Here is an 18,577-nt window from a genome sequence, read left to right on the forward strand (position 1 = left end):
CGGTGCCAGTTCATTCATCTATTAAAGTTTATTAGGATCGTATCGATTCGAGTAGTGAACAATAATGTGCCTCACAGACATATACACAAATACTAAGCCCCTTGGGAAAAGAAGACCAACTAAAGAAAGCATAATTACTCTAGAAGGAAATAGCATAAAACAAGTAGGAACATGTACTTATAATGGCTAAATTTTTAGAAACTAGCCTATAATAAATAAAACAACATTGATGTGGAAACCTAAACGAAACAAAGCAATTCTATATAAAAAATAATGTCCTACCCAAGCAATTCTATATAAAAGAAATAATGTCTCAACAAGCTAGAACTCTTACTTTACAGAAGGACTCAGGCCCCATTTGCTTTTCCAACATCTGGATGACAGCAACCTTAAGTAAAATCAAAGCAATCAATTACACAGAAACAAGAAAATTCTATATACATGCATAAAGACACAATTAAGTAAAAGAAATATATAGAAGTTTAGAGTGAACTTACAGCCTTCCATGATCGTATTTTTCCATATATACCAATACAATTGGTCCCATACAAATCCTTACAAGAAGTAGAGGAGCTCAAAGTAGTTGCAGCACTCTCATCTGCTTTACACACAGCACAATTTGCCTGTTCCATGGACAAGACAGTGATAATCTGGACATAGAAACATATGCAAATGACATCTAGATTTTATCTTCTTTAACGTATAAAAAAACAATCTTTGAAGTTCAAAAAGAAAAAATAAATAAAACAGCAAGCCAAATGAGAGGACATCTTCCCACCTTAAAATATTTAACTAATTAAGAGAGCAAAATATCAAACTCTGGATGCAAAGTTCTAGATACACCCATAAATATTCCAACAAGAAGACAACTTCTGAAAAAAATGCACAATGCACCTTTCAACTCATGCTAAAAGATAAAAACCATGTTAGTTGAATTAGCCAATCTGCTCGAAAGCATATTTTGCAATCCTGGTTAACCAATTTGCCTCTGATAAGAGGCACCTTGATTGCAGTGAGACAAGCCCATTCTGATACAGAATGGGCCAAGTTTAAATTGCCTAAATAGTTCAAAAATTATAATTCTTTCTAAATATAAAACTACTATATCATTTAAGAGTATGATTATAATTTAAGTAACACTACAATTTTATTCTTTTTAGTATTTAATTTTTATATTTGTATCAATAGTATTATTTCCTCCTATTAATATTAGTTTTCTTAATCTTATTTCAAAAAAAAATATTAGTCTTCTTAATTTTATTTTTAAAAAAAATATTTGTCTTCTTAATATTATTTCAAGGAAAAAAAAATGAGTCTTCTTAGTCTTCTTAATCTAATCATATTCGTAAAAGGTTACGTAGGAAGCTTTTGAAATTTACCTTTTGAGACAGATTCAGCTATTTCAACAAAATATATTAGAATTCTCTCAACTTACAGTTAATGTAATGAAATCAAACTCCTAAGTATCATGTTAAGACACTCTATATGTAATGTCTAGATCTTTATCCCCAAATCTTTAAGTAGGTAAATTAGCCCTAATTTTTCCTACTCAAGTTTATGTCCCATTTTTTCCCTTTTTTTGGAGCTTCGCCAGTTTATACTCTTTGAATAAAGGAAAAGGAATAGTTGCAAGAATCCCCATATAACAGAAAAAACAAAAGGAGATGAAATTCTGAAATCCATGTAAGCACAAAGTGAGTAACCAAAAAGTCAAAATTAATGGAAGTACCAACACAAATCCTAACATAACAAAGACTTCTCAAAGAAGTGGCCCCTCCTAGCTTACAAGTCAACTCAGTGCTAACAATTTATCAAGGTAACGGAAGATCTTGAAAATTTTACACCAGAAATTAGTATGTTGTTTATGAAGCCCCCAGTAAGAAGCAAACCTTGTATCTGCGGTAGCGTGCCTCATTGTTTCCTAAAAATTTCTTGATAAACATATCTGTCAAAAAACCAGCAAGACCATCGAGCAGCCACTCTGATACCAAGCATTAAGCAATCATGAGGAACAAAACAATATATTTTGTTATGAACTTAAGCAGGAGAAACGAAAAAGTAGGAATAACCACTGTCTTGGTTTACATTGCACAAAAGACAATATGCCACCAGCCTACCATCATTTGGTGACTCAGGAGTGACATAGACTCCAAACCATTGTCTTGCAAGAGCAAAAGCAAGTTTAATGCGGGTGTCTATGATCTGTTAAGAGAAACACGGAACTTTCAGCAAAATGCTGGAACAGAATTTGTAGTATGCACACATGTCATGCAGTTCGAATTACTGTTGAGCAACAGAAATATATTGCAGTTTTAGAATCCAAGTCTCAGACATAATTCCTTTTTTGCAGTTGAAATTGGCATTTTGGAATTCCTAAACACATACTCAATCTCCACAAAGCCAACTAAGCAAGAGTCAACAAACATCTAACCTAGTAAGGGGGCATCCAGACTACACAATTAGCTCATATTCACATGCAATATTTCACCAGGAAGTAATTATTCATTTAGCTGGGTTATTTCAGTAAATTCTGGAACTACTTTCAAGTTAAACTTTCAAAAGCTAATTTCTCTTTGATTGATTTTCTTCAAATAAAGAAAAAAGATGTGCGATAAACAATTATAATTACTTTAAAAATGGAGAGGGCCTGCTGGGGTGGTTATCCAAGAGAACTGTTTTATGATTGAGATCCCTAAATTTCTCCAAGTTATTTACATAGCATAATTACCAAACTCAAAATGTTGCTATACATTGTAAGAACCATGTCTTTATGTAAGGTTGGCAAACCTGATCAATAACTCTCTCATCAAATAAAACTTGAGAACTGAAAATGCTTATAGAAGCTCCCAATGTCGACGAGGATACAGCCATCTCAGGGGGTAAAAATACTTGCTTATATGACCCAAAAGGGAACTTTGCATTAAGATAGTCCTCGTAATAACTGTTGACGTAAGATGTCCAACAAACAAAATTAACAATCTCAATTGCTGAAATAGATATACAACTGGCACTAAAAAGAATTTAAATTTGACAAACCTGAATGCTTCATGGAAAAATTCCACAGTATTACAAAGCTTCGGCAAATTAGTAGGCAAACACATATGTGATATGATAGCATTATAGCGGTCGGGAAGGATTTCAAATGGTGCAACTGCCAAAGATATCCATCGTGCAGCAACAGGAAAATTTAACCTGTAGACATATGTTTTGCGAGGAGGGTCATCCTTGCTAAGAACCTGCAAAATAATGTGTAAGTTTATGTCATGAAATCATCAAGAAATCAAAACCAATAAAATTTTGGTGAGATCAAATCCTTGAAGATGAAGTTTGCAAAAATTGCAATCTTGATCATAAAGCACCTTCCCAATCCAATGTGTAGCGGACTTTTTTGTGAGCGTGAACCATATTCTCTTATGGGGCATTTAGCTTGTTGAGGAGGATATCCACTTTTAGTGCTCGGATTGCATCCCCTTGGTACATCTTTTTACACATGATCTACTTTTCTTCTCAAAAAAGATATCCTACTCAACATCATCAATCTTATTAAAGTCAACTCCCTTGATAGAACAGCTAGCTTATCCTCCAAATTACAAACTTTTCTAGGAGACCTGATAACAAAGTTCAGATTTCTATGTTTGTTTCATCTCATCTCCTTTGCATATTCTAGATTGGCTCAACACTAGTAATACCATCTCCCTCCTAGAAGGCAAATTCTACATCTAAAACCACCATAGCCTTCACAAAGGATCTTCTACCACCTATCCAGCCAACAAAGATCCCTCCCAATCTCGACAACCACTATTTGCTAATGATTTACCTATGAACTATTAGACAAGGTAAACATCAAGAGAGCTAAACAACACTAAATCTAATGAAGTGGAGGGGCAAGTTTTAGAATTGCATTGGCAAATTGGGAAGCTTGAAAGTTTCTTCTTCTCGTACCAGAAAGGGAAAAACTCTTCCTATGCCACAGCTCAATTGACAAAGCCTTGATTTTAAAGATGCATACTGTGAGTGTGAATTAAACACCCGACCTTCAGATCTTCATTCTGATACTCTCCCAACTGAGTTATCCCCGTAAATCATGCATGCACCAATTGGAATGGAACCTAGGTCTTAAACATGTAAGGCTAGAACCAAAACAATTAGAAAGAGTTAGGAGCTTGGCAATAAGGTTTACTCCTTTACATAACATAAATGAAAATCTAACCCTTTAAATTATCACAAGCAGCGAGCTACAGGTCTAAGCTTCAACATATATTGAGCAAAGATAATCATGAAAAACTAACTTACTGTAACTTTGTTCTCAAGAAATTAAAATCATTTAATTTTAAAAAATATACAAACATCACTTCCACATTCAATCATTAAAGCTGTTTACATGACAAGTTTATGTGAAAAGTAGAGGTTCTTCTCAGCCTTCAAAGATGATGGTCCTTGAATCAAAAAACCATGCAACGAACAATCTTCAAGACAGAATAAACTTCTCTATCAGAAACCCTCTTAATTCTTTTACCCCTCATTGTCCCAAAAGAGGAATAAACCCACTTAATTTTTTTACTCCTCATAGTCCCAAACGAGGAAGATACGAGACCAAGCTAAAAGTTGTCTTGGTGTTTGTTTCAGAAAATATCCCAGACCAAGCCCAAAACTCAGTTCTCATGAAAATCCTTACCAGCAACGGATAAATCTCAATTTTTCTGCTTCCAGAAATAAATATCCAAGAATTTTTGTACTTCGTCATAGAATTACTCTCTTTCAAAAGTGCGAAAAGAAACTGCTTCTCAATGAATTAGATTTCTCTTTCCATATTAATAGCAACAAGTTTTTATTTCAAAAAAAAATAATAGCAACAAGTTTTACTCAGAATTCCTATTCGGAAAAAAAAAACAAGATTCTATATTCTTCTTCCTGAAAATTAAAATATTTAAAAAAAAAATTCCTCATATTCAAAATCACAAACACACCCATAATTTTAAGTTCACCAAATTTATTAGCCCAAAATATGTCTCTACATACACTTGAATTTTTTCATTACTTATTACTAACATTTATATCCAGGGAAACATGCAATGCGTTCATTCATTCTTAACGATAAACATGTAGAGACCCCACAGATTATTTTCAACTTGCTCACCTGGTACAGTAAGTTTCCAGCACTAACAGCCACAAGATTCTGGGCAACTGTGAACTCCAAATCATAACTGAACAGACAATTGACCATTAAATGAGACTCTGGAGAAATTACCAAATTAGTATAAGCAACAACTCTAAATAAATATAAACACCATGATGAAACATGTTACCAGCAACACTGATATTCATCGTCTATGCAAGGAAACCAGCACCGTGCACGCCTTATCTGATTATCAGTATGTAGTACATTGTCCTCGAAATGAATACCTGTCTCAGCTTTCTCCACCCAATAGTTAATTCGAACCAATTTGACGTTCTGCAACCCAACATTAACATTCATTAGTAAACCACCAGACGAGTAAACTCCATCAAAACAACTAGCTGCTTATAACAGTAGCTACTAACTCATATCAATGTTACAGGTGGGATTCATGAGAAAGCTACTCCTAGCAAAAGGATCCTACCTCCTCCCCAAGCGGTCCAGCTTCCTTAAAAGCCAGAAGTAATACTATCAACCAGGTAAATATGGAAATTATCATTTCTCCACCAATCTTAACAAGTAAAGATTTTAAAATCCAAAGTAGTTCTTGAGAAACTAGATTTTTGATTGGTGGATCCTTCAAGGAAGGAAATATATGTTGTCCCCGAGAACATACATTAGGAGTGAAAAAAGACTCATATGGAGCTGAAGAGAATAGAAGATCTTCTCAATATGTCTTTAAGCATCATGCTTAAAGATGTAATGGCAATACATGATCAAAAAATAAGAAACTCCGAAAGTATTTTATTAAATATCTGTTCAAAAAGATAGTCATAATGCTTCCTAATTGAACTTCAATAAATATGTGATGTAGGACAAGTGATGGTAAAACCAAAATTATCCTACAATGTAGAGAAATCGAAAGAAAATATGGAGGGAAAAATAGAAGACTAGATAGAGGCAAATAAGGGAATAAAGGTTGAGATCTTAGAGGAAAATTAGAAGAATATTGGGCAGGTATGAAGAACAAGAGATAGAGGGACATCCTAAATCCCAAGCATCAAATCAATAACTTAACATTTGTATGATAATCATGAACGCAATCAAAATAACAATTATTAAGTTTATCAAGTAATTGTACAACGTAAAAAAATAAGTTCATTAATCGGAATACTTTATAATAGAGAATAAGTAAATAAGATCCTAATTGAGTAGGAAAAAAAAATTTTATAAACAAATGTGTATATTATGTATATGACATCAAGGGGGTACTGTTCATGTACAAAAATATTTACAGATCAGTTAGTACATTAATAACATTCCCAAAATCATCCCATCCATAGAGAATTTTTTTTTTGTAAATAACCCACCAATAGAGATTATGACCCAGCATTAGAACTCATAGAGTATGTATCCTCCTATCTAAAATTCTAGACAAATCTCCTATACAGCCATCAAACGCTCTATTGTTCATTTCTTTCTAAACAACCCAAAAATGATTAGAGGTATAAACTTTACAATTTTTGATTTCTTACATACCCCGCCCCAAGCCTCAAGTTCCTCCCTAACCGTCCCCCACAGTTACCCAGTTGATGCCCAGCAAACTATAGACTAAAGTCCAAATATTATACGCCACCAGACACCATGGTAGTAGATGGTTGCACAATTCTGCAGTATTCATGCATATATAGCAAATGTTAGCTATGATATTGCCCCTTCTCATCAGTATATCAATAGTTAAAATACATTCCCAACTCGCTTCCCAAGCAAAAAACGCAATTCTTCGAGGAGCTCTTGTTTTCCGTATATGTTGGGCCGGAAAACTAACATTTTCTCCACTGCTTCTGGCTAAGTAGCTTAAGTAGGAGTTGACGGTGAACATTCCATTGTTCTTCAGCTTCCAAACCAATTTATCTCGTGCATCATTCAACTGCACCTTAGACAATAGTTGATGAAGCGCCACAAACTCATCAATCTCCTAATCATTAAGATTTCCAGTCAGGAACAAATCCCATCCACCCCTACCTTCCTCCCCTTTAAAACACTCCACCGTCATATTCTTCCTTTGTGCAATGGCATATATTCTTGATAAAAGGTTATTGAGCCTCCCCTTTCAATCCACACATCATCCGAAAAGTGAATTCTATTGGCCCTACCAATCTCCCATTTACCACACTCTAAGAACTGTTATCTCCCTGATCCTATTTTTCTCCATCGACCCATTCCATACGGCCTCACCACCTTCCTAAAGTCCCTTCTCTCCATCTCAGTCCCCCATCTAGCCTCAATGACCATGCTCCATAACCTCCTCTCCTTCATACGATATCTCCACAACCACTTCCCTTGCAAAGTCTTATTCACCTCAACCAGCAATTTAATCCCCAATCCCTCCTTATTCGCATAATTTTTCTCGTCTTCCCATTTCATCAAATTATATTTCCTACTCTTCTGGTCATCTCTTATAGAAAACGGCACTAAATATTCACCAGCTTCTTTGTCACCTTCACAAGAATGGTCACTGCAAATAAAAAACAAATAGGAAGATTAGTAAGGTTACTTTTTATTAGCGTTAACCTCCCCCCTTATCTCCCTTAGATAAGAAATTTTTCTTCCATCCCGCAAGTCTCTTCTCGAACAACTCAATCACCAGTTCCCAAGTTTTCACATCTTTATATCTACCTCCCAAAGGAAGTCCAAAGACTTAATCGGCAATTGTGCAGCTTTGCAACCCAGGACTGCAACAAGACTATCCCCATCACCCCTATTTCCCAACTTAACCAATTCAGACTTGTTCAAATTAATATTCGATCCTAATACCGCTTGAAAACACAAAAGAACACATCTAAGATTCAAGATCATCTCCTCGTCAGGTTGACAGAAGATCAAAGTATCATCTGAAGAGAAAAGATGCGAAATCTCCACCTGCTGATCACCACTCTAGAAACCCTGAAGAAAGAAGAAGGGTATCATTAACCATTATAGCAAAAGAAGTTGTCATTATGCACACCTTCATCCACTCTCTCCGTTTTCATCCGAATCCCATCCAGCCTAACATATAATCAACAAACTTCCAATTAACATGGTCATAAGCCTTCTCCATATCAAGTTTACATAAGACACTTTTCTTTCTACTCCCCACCACCTCATCAGCAATTTTACTAGTCACCATTACTGCATCAAGGATTTGCCTACCCTCAATAAAAGTATGTTGAAACTCACCAATCACCTTCTCAAGTACCATAGACAGACTTCTGGCCAACACTTTTGAAATAAGTTTGTAGATGCACCCCACTAAGTTAATAGGCCAGAAATTTTTAATATTCTTTACCCCTTCCATCCTACCTAAGTAGGAAATAATGAACTTATAAAATCAATAAACCTATAAATACTTGTTCTTAAGTGAGCTAGATACCTTAATACATAAACATTATAATTACATAAACAAATTTTATTATCAAAATATGTTCACTTTTAGGATCTTCCTATTCTGCATCAATATGATTAAACTAAGAAATATTAATAAAGTAGAATTAGAATATAAAATTTTTAATACAAATAGAAAAACTAAATCATGAAAAAATAAAATCTTAAAGCTACAAAAAGTAAAAAAATAAACTTCTTATAAAATAAAAATTATTAAGAGAAGAAGAATTACAATATGTGAGGATAAGATACCCTCTTGAATCCTTTACATCAAGGGATTCTAAAAAGGATCTATTACAAACTAATTACAACGAAGCAAAAAACCCAAACTCAATCAAAAGATTGTCACTTCCTAATTCCTATGAAGCACAGAAAAAGATACATCTGATAGTATTCCATGAGCATTTGCATAGGGCTGTCATTATCCAAACCAAACCGGCAAGTTCAGTACCTAACTGAAAGAGATACTTTTTTTAGATAACCTAACTGATAGATATACATCCCAGTCCTCATACAGGAAATTAAGAATCGAGGAAACTGGTATGTTTCCGTCCAGTCCTATTACAGACTGTTAAATGAATTCTTTTATTTTTTTAATTTGTGGTTAACCAGAAAGTTTTTTGCAATCTGATTTCTAGTTAGTACAACATAATTAATTTTTTAATTTATTGATATTTTGTTTGAAAATAATTTATATAAGTATTCAAAAAAAATGGTCCATTTAAGTCTAGACCAAACCAGAATTTTTCTGGACTGAACCGAACCGAATGGAGAACTGTCTGTTCTGGTACAGAATCTTCTCCATGTCAGTTTTGGTCCAAAACCAGATCGGTTAGGAATTTTCTCATATTAGTTTCGGTCTAGAACTGGACCAGTACGCTTTTGGACCGTTGAACACGCCATCATTTGTCTATAAGAAAACCAAAAATGTCATCTTCTCCCATAAAATTCCAAAAATGTCATCATCTTCAAAGATCCTGTGAATTCTTTCCAACCACATTGTCCATAAACCTGCAAGTATAGCTCCCATTTATAGAGATGGCTTTTTTTCCTCAACCCAAACCCATGCATATTAGAGCTCAAAAAGCAGTCCAAAGAAGGAGGAGCTATCCAGTTTAGACCAAATGTGTCAAATAGTTGTATCCACAACTTCCCAGCCACAGCATACTAAAGAAACTAGTGATTATGTGTTTTCCCTCCTCTTCAGCAGAGTATACAGATGTTGGGAGAGAGACATTGATTAAGTCTATGTATCTGCACCAACTCATTGTTGTCTAATTGATACAGGAAAATGGGGGATGATTTGTGATTTTGAATTCCTCCATGATTTGTGATCTTGAAGGCAACAGATGCATGATGTATTAGCTCCCTCTTAATAAAATCTATGCTCGGCCATTCTCTTCAATAGCTAACATAATGGAAACACATGAATATTTATTTAGGATCATAAAATTCGGGTCGTAGGACCGATTCGTGCGTCCAGTTTCTCCTTGCACAGAAGTTCTATAGAGTGGTCTTTTGGGAAAAATGTAGAGTAATAGGAACACAAGGTGGCTTCTTGCTCCTACACCTTTTGTTTTATTCCAGTATGCAAGTTATTTTTTTTTTAGGCACCTGTGACTCATGTCCACTTTCTCCAAACCAAAAGCAAACAATTTCCTTACATTTATAAGGAGTCTTGGGATTATTAATGGAGCCTAATCTTGATTCCAAGATCAAAGGGAGGTGAGGCTGGGTTACCCTCTTTCCCCGTTTCATTTCACCATCCTAGTGGGTTTACTTAGTCGTATCCTTGCCTGTGGAAGTAATATAACTTTCGTGAAAAGCTTGGGAAGCGGACAAGATAACATTAAGATCTCTCCTTTACAATTTACAGAAGATGCAGTGTCCTCTTTTTCTTGGAAGATGACAACTGACAAAGTGATCGATAAAGTTCTCACCCTTCTTTAGATATTTAAGGCTATATCGTGGCTTAGTATTAATCTATTGAAAGGTGGCGCACAAGGCACATATAGCATTCCCTTATGCCAAGAGGGCAACACTCATGGCTTGTGAGCTCAATGGTTGTGATGTCTTATCTTGGCCTTTTACCTACCTTGGCATCCTACTAGGTGGTAACCTTGGCCTAACTCCTTTTGTGATCCAGTCGTGCATAGCAGTCAACGAAATTTGAGTGTTGGAAGAGTGGTTTGACCTCTCTTAGTGATAGGGTAATCCTTACCAAGATTTCACTATCTAGTATCTCCTTATATTTTTTTGAGTAAAAGTGTAGAAATACATTGAAATGGGACACCAAGAGGGTTCCAACTCATGTACAAAAAATTTACAAGTCAATTAACATATTTACAATTGACCCTAAATCATTATAATGGGTGATGCTATGTTCTAGTACAATGGAACTAAAAATATGGTACCATTTGCTCAAAATATTGATCTATTATTTCCTTATATTATCTCTCATTTATGATCCCTAAAAGGATGGTTGCCAAGACAGAAAGGATTATGAGGGATTTCTTATGCTCTGGATTGCAAGAGCCTTTGAGTGATAATTTGATATGGTGGGATACGTGTTGCCTTCCTCAAAAAGATGGCAAGTTAGACATGTGAACCTTTTATCTAGAAACTTGTCTTTATTGATTAAATGAGTTTTACATTTTTCTTTGAAATTGTCTTTATCGATTAAAGAACAGTTACACTTTTCTTTTTTTAAAAAAAACAGTAGAATTTATCATTTATTAATAGTTTTTTTTTTAAATAAAAAGTGTGAAATATTGTATTAACAGTGTACCAAAACAGGAGTACCACACATGTATAAAAACAAAAGAGTTAAAATATCAATGACATTTCCAAAATCCACATCACTGATAATGTCATGACCTAACAACATGATCCCAAAAGAATGCATCCATTTATCCCTAATGTTATATGAACAACTAACTTTGTACTCAAAAACTCTCAAATTCCGTTCTTTCCAGATAACCCAAAAAACAATTAATGGAATAATGTTTACAATATTTCTTTTTACATATAACTCATCCCGAGCCCAAATTTCCTTGCAGACATATAAATGTTTACATCATTTATTAATAGTTAGTTTTCTTATTTGTATTAATTGTATTATTTCCTAATCCTATTAGTATTTCCTAATTAAATTTCATTGTAAATGTTTTTTTAAAATAAAAATGTGAAAATTTTCATTCAGTAAATGTTACTTATAAGTCTTATATATATATATATATATATATATATATATCTTTTTAATTTCATTTTTTTGGATAGATTTCACTTGTTCAATAAGATACTTTATAAGTTTCTCAATTTTATAGTCTTGTGATGCAAATCAAACCCTTAAGTTTGATTTTTAAGACTTCTTATACGTAATGTCTAAGGAATCTTAGGCGTGATGTTTAGATTTTTATTCTAAAATCCCAAATTAGAACAAATTAAACTTACTTTGTCCAAAAACAGTTTGTATTAGAGCTAAAAGAATCATACAACTAAAATCTCAAAACTTACACCAAAATAGCCCTAAAACCATCTGGAATTAGGTCATCTCTTTTTTGCGTGGGAGGCTTGTAAAGGAAGTATACTGACACTTGATAAGCTTAAGACTAGAGGCTAGATTGTGGTTAATGGGTGCTTCATGTGCAAGAAGGTTGAGGAATCCTGCTGTCACTTACTTCTTCATTGCGAGGTAGTCCACGAGTTATGGTGCCAGATTTATAGACTGATGGGAATCAATTGGGTTATCTCTAGTTCGGTTTTTGATGAGATTTGGGCTTGGAGTATGATTGATCTGAAAAAGAACATTGTTAAAATTATCCTTTTAATCTTTTTTTGGGTCATCTATAAAGAAAGGAATAAGAGAGCATTTGATAGTATGGAGAGGGAGATTAATAGACTAAGAGATTGATGGTTTAATTATTTTGTTAACATTGTATTGAGTCATGACATCATTAGAGATGAGAATTTTGAGGATGTTATTGACACCCTAAAAACTTTGTAAATTTGTATACGAATAGTACCCCATAAGTGGGTCTGTTTATATATATATTCACACTTTTTATCTTAAAAAAAAAGGAAAAAACATAGAAAGACATTAAGAAAAAAATAACAAAAAACTGCAAAAACAAACTCAATCTACCTGCTGCCATCCTAAATCATGGTTAACAATTAAGAGGTGATCTAAACAGTCACCATCACCAGCCTTAGAAGGGCCTGATTTGGCGACCCATATAAGGCCCATCGAAAAACCTGTCAAAAAAGGCGCCACCCACCGCCACTACTCGCTAGTCATTGTTTTTGCAATCTCGTTTTTCGCACAATCACATCTAACATTACATATAATCTGCAACCCCCACCTCTAGTCAAGTCGAGACAAAGCTTGCCACCGTTCAATGACTGGAAATCAGCAAGTGAACCACATGTGTGCCCAACCACAAATAGGATTCACTCAATCTAATCTTTTTTTACTTTCCTAAGCTCTGAGCGTGACCAAATTGGTTCCTGCCCCAACAGATCAGTCCAACACTCGTTCAAGAAAGCTCTTAAATGGTGACTAATGCTTAATTATATATCAAGCAAAACCGGTATTAGATAGACATTAATACTAAATTCGAGACAATGAAAAACACAATTAAATGCAATTTTGGGAGAATTAAGACATTTGCCCATTATACAAGTAGAACAATGCAAGACACAGCCAACGCAAATTTGAAAGAATTAGCTCCACAACTTCGAAATTTACAGATTGTCCCAACGACTAATAAGACATATTAAAGAGAATGGGAAAGGTAGCAAGAAGATAGAGACCGAAGCTCCTAATTTTGATTGAAAAAGAGATCTCAATTTCTTCCTCAATAAATTTAACTCAATGGAAGAATACTTAATTGCTATGATGTGTTAGATGCATGAAGAGTTAGATCTGCAAAAAATGAAATTAGTTGGACTTGCAAAAATAGAATAATATAGCATTAATGCACATATAACAAGGAGACAAGCGGCATTTGACACATAGAATAGGATGAAAACTACTCTTTGCAAATATTTACATTCCAAGTACTTTGATAAACTTTGTGATTGAGTTTATGCTTTAAACGAAAGCAACATATACGCAATCAAGTATACACAAAAGTTTGAAGAATTAAAAATTCAGAGCCAGTAGGTGGAAGATGATAGTCAAGCAACATCTCAATCCAAGAAAGGATTAAAAGCTGATATTTGAGAAGCAATTTGGTAAACTCCTAAAACCATAGCCAAAAGTTGAAGTAGAAGAAGATTTGAAGAATTAAAAATTTAGAGTCAGTTGGTAGAAGATGATAATCAAGCAGCATCTCAATTCAAGAAAGGACTAAAAGCTGATATTTGAGAGGCATTTGGCAACCTCCTAAAACCATAGCCAAAAGTTGAAGTGGAAGAATATTTGAAGCATCCAATTCCAAGACATTCAGTTTCTAATCACGAAATTCACTCCTATTTTGAATCAAAAGGTGAGCTAATGGATCAACACCAATCTCCAAAAACTCATCTTGAAGATAAAGAAATTATTTGCTTTAGGTCTGGACAAAGTGGAAATGCCAGTTACAAATTTGTCCATGAAGAATAAATTACATGCTGGGATGAAACAGAATGACCTATGAGGACAACAATATAGCTCCTAGTGAACAGATACCTCTTTTGCCTATAGTAAGGTGCATAGAAAGTGGAGGACCAAGAAGAAACCCCCATATGTTCCTATTTGCTCGAGATTTTTCCCCTAAAGACAGTTCATATAAGGAGAAACTTGATGCACCAATTAGTCGATATGTTGATTCTCCTACAACTAGGATTTTATACTGCTAAACAATTTTTTTTCCATAATGTTTACTTTGCTTCTAAAAAGAATGATTGACCACAGAGTTTGTAAAATTTTAATGGGGAAGCTCAAAGTTCAATGGTTTACATTACTTGCAATTTTACAACTTGTGGACAAGTTTTCTCCAACCAAGGAAAAATGATAAAGAATAGACCAAGTACAAATTGCCTAAATATATCAAAAATAATAATTTTACTAAATATAAATTTATTATACTAGATAGGAGTCTGTTATTATAGTTGTAGTAACTTCAGGATTTTATACTTATTAGTATTCAATTTTCCTATTTATAATAGTAGTATATTCTCACAATTTTATCAATAGAGGTTACTTAGGAAGCATTTCACTTTTCAAGATAGACTTCATTTATTCAGTAAAATACTTTTGAGATAATTTTTCAATTTTTTAGTTATGTGAAACAACCAAATAATCGAGTATGATGCTTAGAACTTCTTAGATTTAATGTTTAAGAAATCCTAAATGTGATGTCTAAATTTATCCTACATCATGTGGGCAAATTCACATCTTCATCGACTTCTCTTTGGCTATTTTGCATAGAGACTGAAATATTTTGCATTTTGATGTACTTCTTTTTCTCTTTCTCTTATTCTCTTTAGAGGGATTTCTCGTCCTCCACCTCATACTTTATTCCCTTCTTTTTAACGAATTTCTACAAAGAGTCACCATATCATTATACCCTACTAGGCCAAATAACTAGTAAATTGGAGCACTTCCACCATATCCTACCAAATAAAGAGGGAGAAATGGAATTTGTCGGAACATTCTGAATCACAAATAATATTCACATTCCAAAGATAGAGACATCACATGTGCCAGGAAAACCACTTAAAATTTCTTAGAATTTTAGCTAGTAAATACAAATAAATTTTCTTCTGTATTTACATCTGTCATAGATTCTTTTTTGAAATACATCATCAACCATAGAATTTATCAAATCAAGAAATAAAAAAAGTGAAAGTGCAATATCTTAGAAGAAAAAAAGACCTTGATTATCAACATACATCTAATCTAGTCATCCAGTTCCATTTTAATCCACAAGACACTAGATAGCTAGATATATATCTAGCTACATATTTACAATAGCTAGGAAGGAGAAGCCATCGTGATAAAATTAGAAAACAAAGAATGAAGATAAATTCCTACTAATTATTAATTTTTGAATAGCTATCTGTAACCTGCTTGATTTCGCTGGATGATTGCAAGCCGTCCTCTAGGGTTATTTGGTCCAGCTGTTCAGTCAAGCCCTTGAAAGGCTTGCAGCAATTGATAAGTAAGTTGGGCACCAACTCTCTCTCCAGAGATGATATATAAGCCACGCCTGCAGCATCAGCAGCATCACTAGGGGATGAGACAGAGCTCCATCTGTTCTCGTTCTCAGGATTTTGATGGTGTGGATAGTATTCGAACTCTGTAGGTTCTCCATCAACCAAAACACTCTCAATTCCCAAGTTCTCGGCATGAAGCCCAACAAACCCGATATCTGGTACAGCAATCTCTAACTCGGTGTAACTAAACAAAGAAACAAAAAAATTTATTAGATTGACTTGAATGCAGAGACCTAGTTGGACGAGCAAAATTACTTTGAAGTATTTCGTATTTAAATAATTTCCACCCGCTCCAAGAAATTCCAAACCAAGAAACCATTTCGTACTTGAGGCAACTAACGTGTCGAAATCCAACATGCATAGATTCACACGAAATGAACCACTAGTAGTTCACAGTCAAATATAAAACATTTCACCTTATGGTCAAGAAATAGTCTCCCTAAAGAGTAAGAGAGGACCAAAAGAGAAACCATTTTAGTAGTGGTATCGACCAAAATTGCGTCTCAGACCAATATGGCATAAAATATATGAATGAACCAACAGTAGCCTACCGCGAATTATACACACTTCATCTTATGATTAGGTTTCAAGCAATTACAGATAGGATGTCAATGGATAATGCTAAACTTCACTGTCTAGCTCGAAATTCAATTAACAAAACAAAGTTTGCACCAGTAAATTGAATCCGAAAGATTCCACTGCAGAGAAGGAAGTAGAGCATGGAAAACCAAAAGATGGAGAGAGCGGGAGAGAGAGAGAGAGAGAGAGAGAGAGAGAGAGAGAGAGAGGCAGAGAGCAAGAGTACTACGATTTAGTCGCCGGCATATGTAAATCTTGACGCCATTATAGTATCAGTGAAATACATGAAAAAAGCAACATTAACTGAACAGACTCGATTTTCGAATAACCGCAGAGAAATGGAGACAGATTGAGAGGAGAGAAGAGAAGAGAGAGCGAACCCATAGATTTGGCGGGCGTTTAAGTCAATGGAGAGACAGAGCTTCTGATGACGTACAACGGCTCCTGAATTCTCAGGCTTCGCGTCCTCGTTCTTCGGCTTACGAGGCTTCGCCATGGCATCTCTATCTCTGTATTATCAGCGCAGTGGGTCGACCAGGGATCTTATTTATAGCGAGCTCACGAGCTCTGGCGGGGACTCATGGTCCTTTTGCGTCACCCTGAGATGTCGTTTGTGCCCTAAGTTCGCCGTTTTAATTCTCCACCGTACGCACAGGGTAATGGAGATCCGACGGTTGATGAGTAATCTTACTTCTTATTAAATTATTAAATTACAAAATTCACTACTCAAGAAAATATACAAAATTCACAATTAGTTTTTAAGATAGTAAATTGCAAATTTCACCCTTGGTTTTATCTATATTGCACTTTTTTCATATTTCTAAATATATATTTACTCTTCATATGTTATGAATGATAGAAAAATACGCAATTTGAGATATTTGAACCTATTTATTTAAGTTTGTCATAATTTTTAATCAAAATAAATAAATAAATAAAAATAAATACTTAAAAAAATTGAGAAAAGATGAATTGACTTGAGTGGTAGGGGCTTCTTAAAAATAAGAATAGATAAAAAATTTTAAAAAAAAAAGGAAATTGTGAACAGTACAGAGATAATAAGCTTTAAAAAGGAAAAAGAAAGTGAATCGAATACTTTTTTTTATTTTGAAATGCGAAAAACAAGTATAAAAAAGACATTTGATTTAAAAATATATTAAGAGAAAAAAATAATGAATTTAAAGCTTTTGAATTTCAAAGCATAGGAAGAGAAAAAAAAATAACAAATTTGAAAGTTTTGAATTTCCTAAGAGAGGACGCGAAAAATCAATCATGAGAGACAGAGAGTCATGAGAGTTTGAAAAGATGAAAGGTTTTTTGTGGAAAATAAAAAAAAATAACTGCAAAAGAATTAAAGTAAACAAAAATTTATAACATATAAGATATTGTATCTAGTTATGTATTATTCTTCATCTTAAATGTATGACAATTTGTGTATGTTTCATAAACTTATTACTTTTTTTCTTTGGTTTATTAAATTATGGGTTTGATTTTTATTGAATGAATGATGCTGGAGTATGTAAATTTTTAGAACACACAAACTTTGATTATAAAGCTTAATAGATAAATCATTTTTAACCATTATGATCTTTTATGTTAATGACATGCTACATTCTCACATATATTGTCATTCATTTTATGATATTGAGAGATAATTCGCCTATAGTAATTTGAATTAATAAAAAAATAATAATATCTAATCAAATCATGTTTTTTTAATTGCAATTCAAGATGAGTTGAAATCTTATTTTGCAATTTAAATATTATATATTTGAACAAACGAAATAAGAAAGTTTGGTTTTACTTATAACAATTAATAAATTCTTATAATACGCTTAATAGCTTCTTATCATCATCAAATATCAATATAATTAAATATTTTCATTAATTGCATAAAACTTTATTAGTTAAGAGTCCATAACATGTGTTACGGACCGATTTCATACTCATATATTATTTTCTCATTAAATTATTTGATTATCAAATGTAACACGAGCATTATATAAGGTATAACTGTTAAGATCCAATCAATTAAAAAAAATATACAAATAAAGAAAAAATAAAATTCCAAAAATCTTTATGAGTGGAGAAGTTAGTTTAAACTACAACTCTTATTTATAAAATGAGAGAAGTAGAGCTGAAAAAATAGATGAAGCAAAGAAGAATAAAAATTAAAAAAAAAAAAAAGTGGTTATGCGGAAGAAAGAGAGAAAGAAGAAAAAAAAGAGAGAATGAAGAGAAAAGAGAAAGAAATTGTAT

The 18,577-nt window shown here is 33.6% G+C and overlaps 1 protein-coding gene across 2 annotated transcripts in view; it reads right to left on the reverse strand.

The window, feature by feature from the left end:
* TAF2 (TBP-associated factor 2) overlaps positions 1 to 16,914 on the reverse strand; it is a 57,542-nt gene extending 40,628 nt beyond the window's left edge. Inside the window, exons 1-10 of one of the 2 annotated variants that reach the window (XM_088211069.1) lie at positions 16,699 to 16,914; positions 15,590 to 15,923; positions 5,307 to 5,452; positions 5,138 to 5,204; positions 3,037 to 3,236; positions 2,788 to 2,941; positions 2,118 to 2,202; positions 1,890 to 1,981; positions 498 to 623; positions 335 to 388 (exon numbers count right to left, since the gene is read on the reverse strand). In XM_088211069.1, coding sequence (XP_088067195.1) covers positions 335 to 388; positions 498 to 623; positions 1,890 to 1,981; positions 2,118 to 2,202; positions 2,788 to 2,941; positions 3,037 to 3,236; positions 5,138 to 5,204; positions 5,307 to 5,452; positions 15,590 to 15,923; positions 16,699 to 16,814 — 1,374 coding nt within the window. In that variant the 5' untranslated portion in view covers positions 16,815 to 16,914. The other variant, XM_088211070.1, reaches the window with a different exon arrangement.
* Between the last annotated feature and the right edge of the window lie 1,663 nt (positions 16,915 to 18,577).

The sequence above is a fragment of the Carica papaya genome, chromosome 9, assembly GCF_054855325.1.
Source record: "Carica papaya isolate Zhongbai chromosome 9, ASM5485532v1, whole genome shotgun sequence".
NCBI classification, from domain to species: domain Eukaryota; kingdom Viridiplantae; phylum Streptophyta; class Magnoliopsida; order Brassicales; family Caricaceae; genus Carica; species Carica papaya.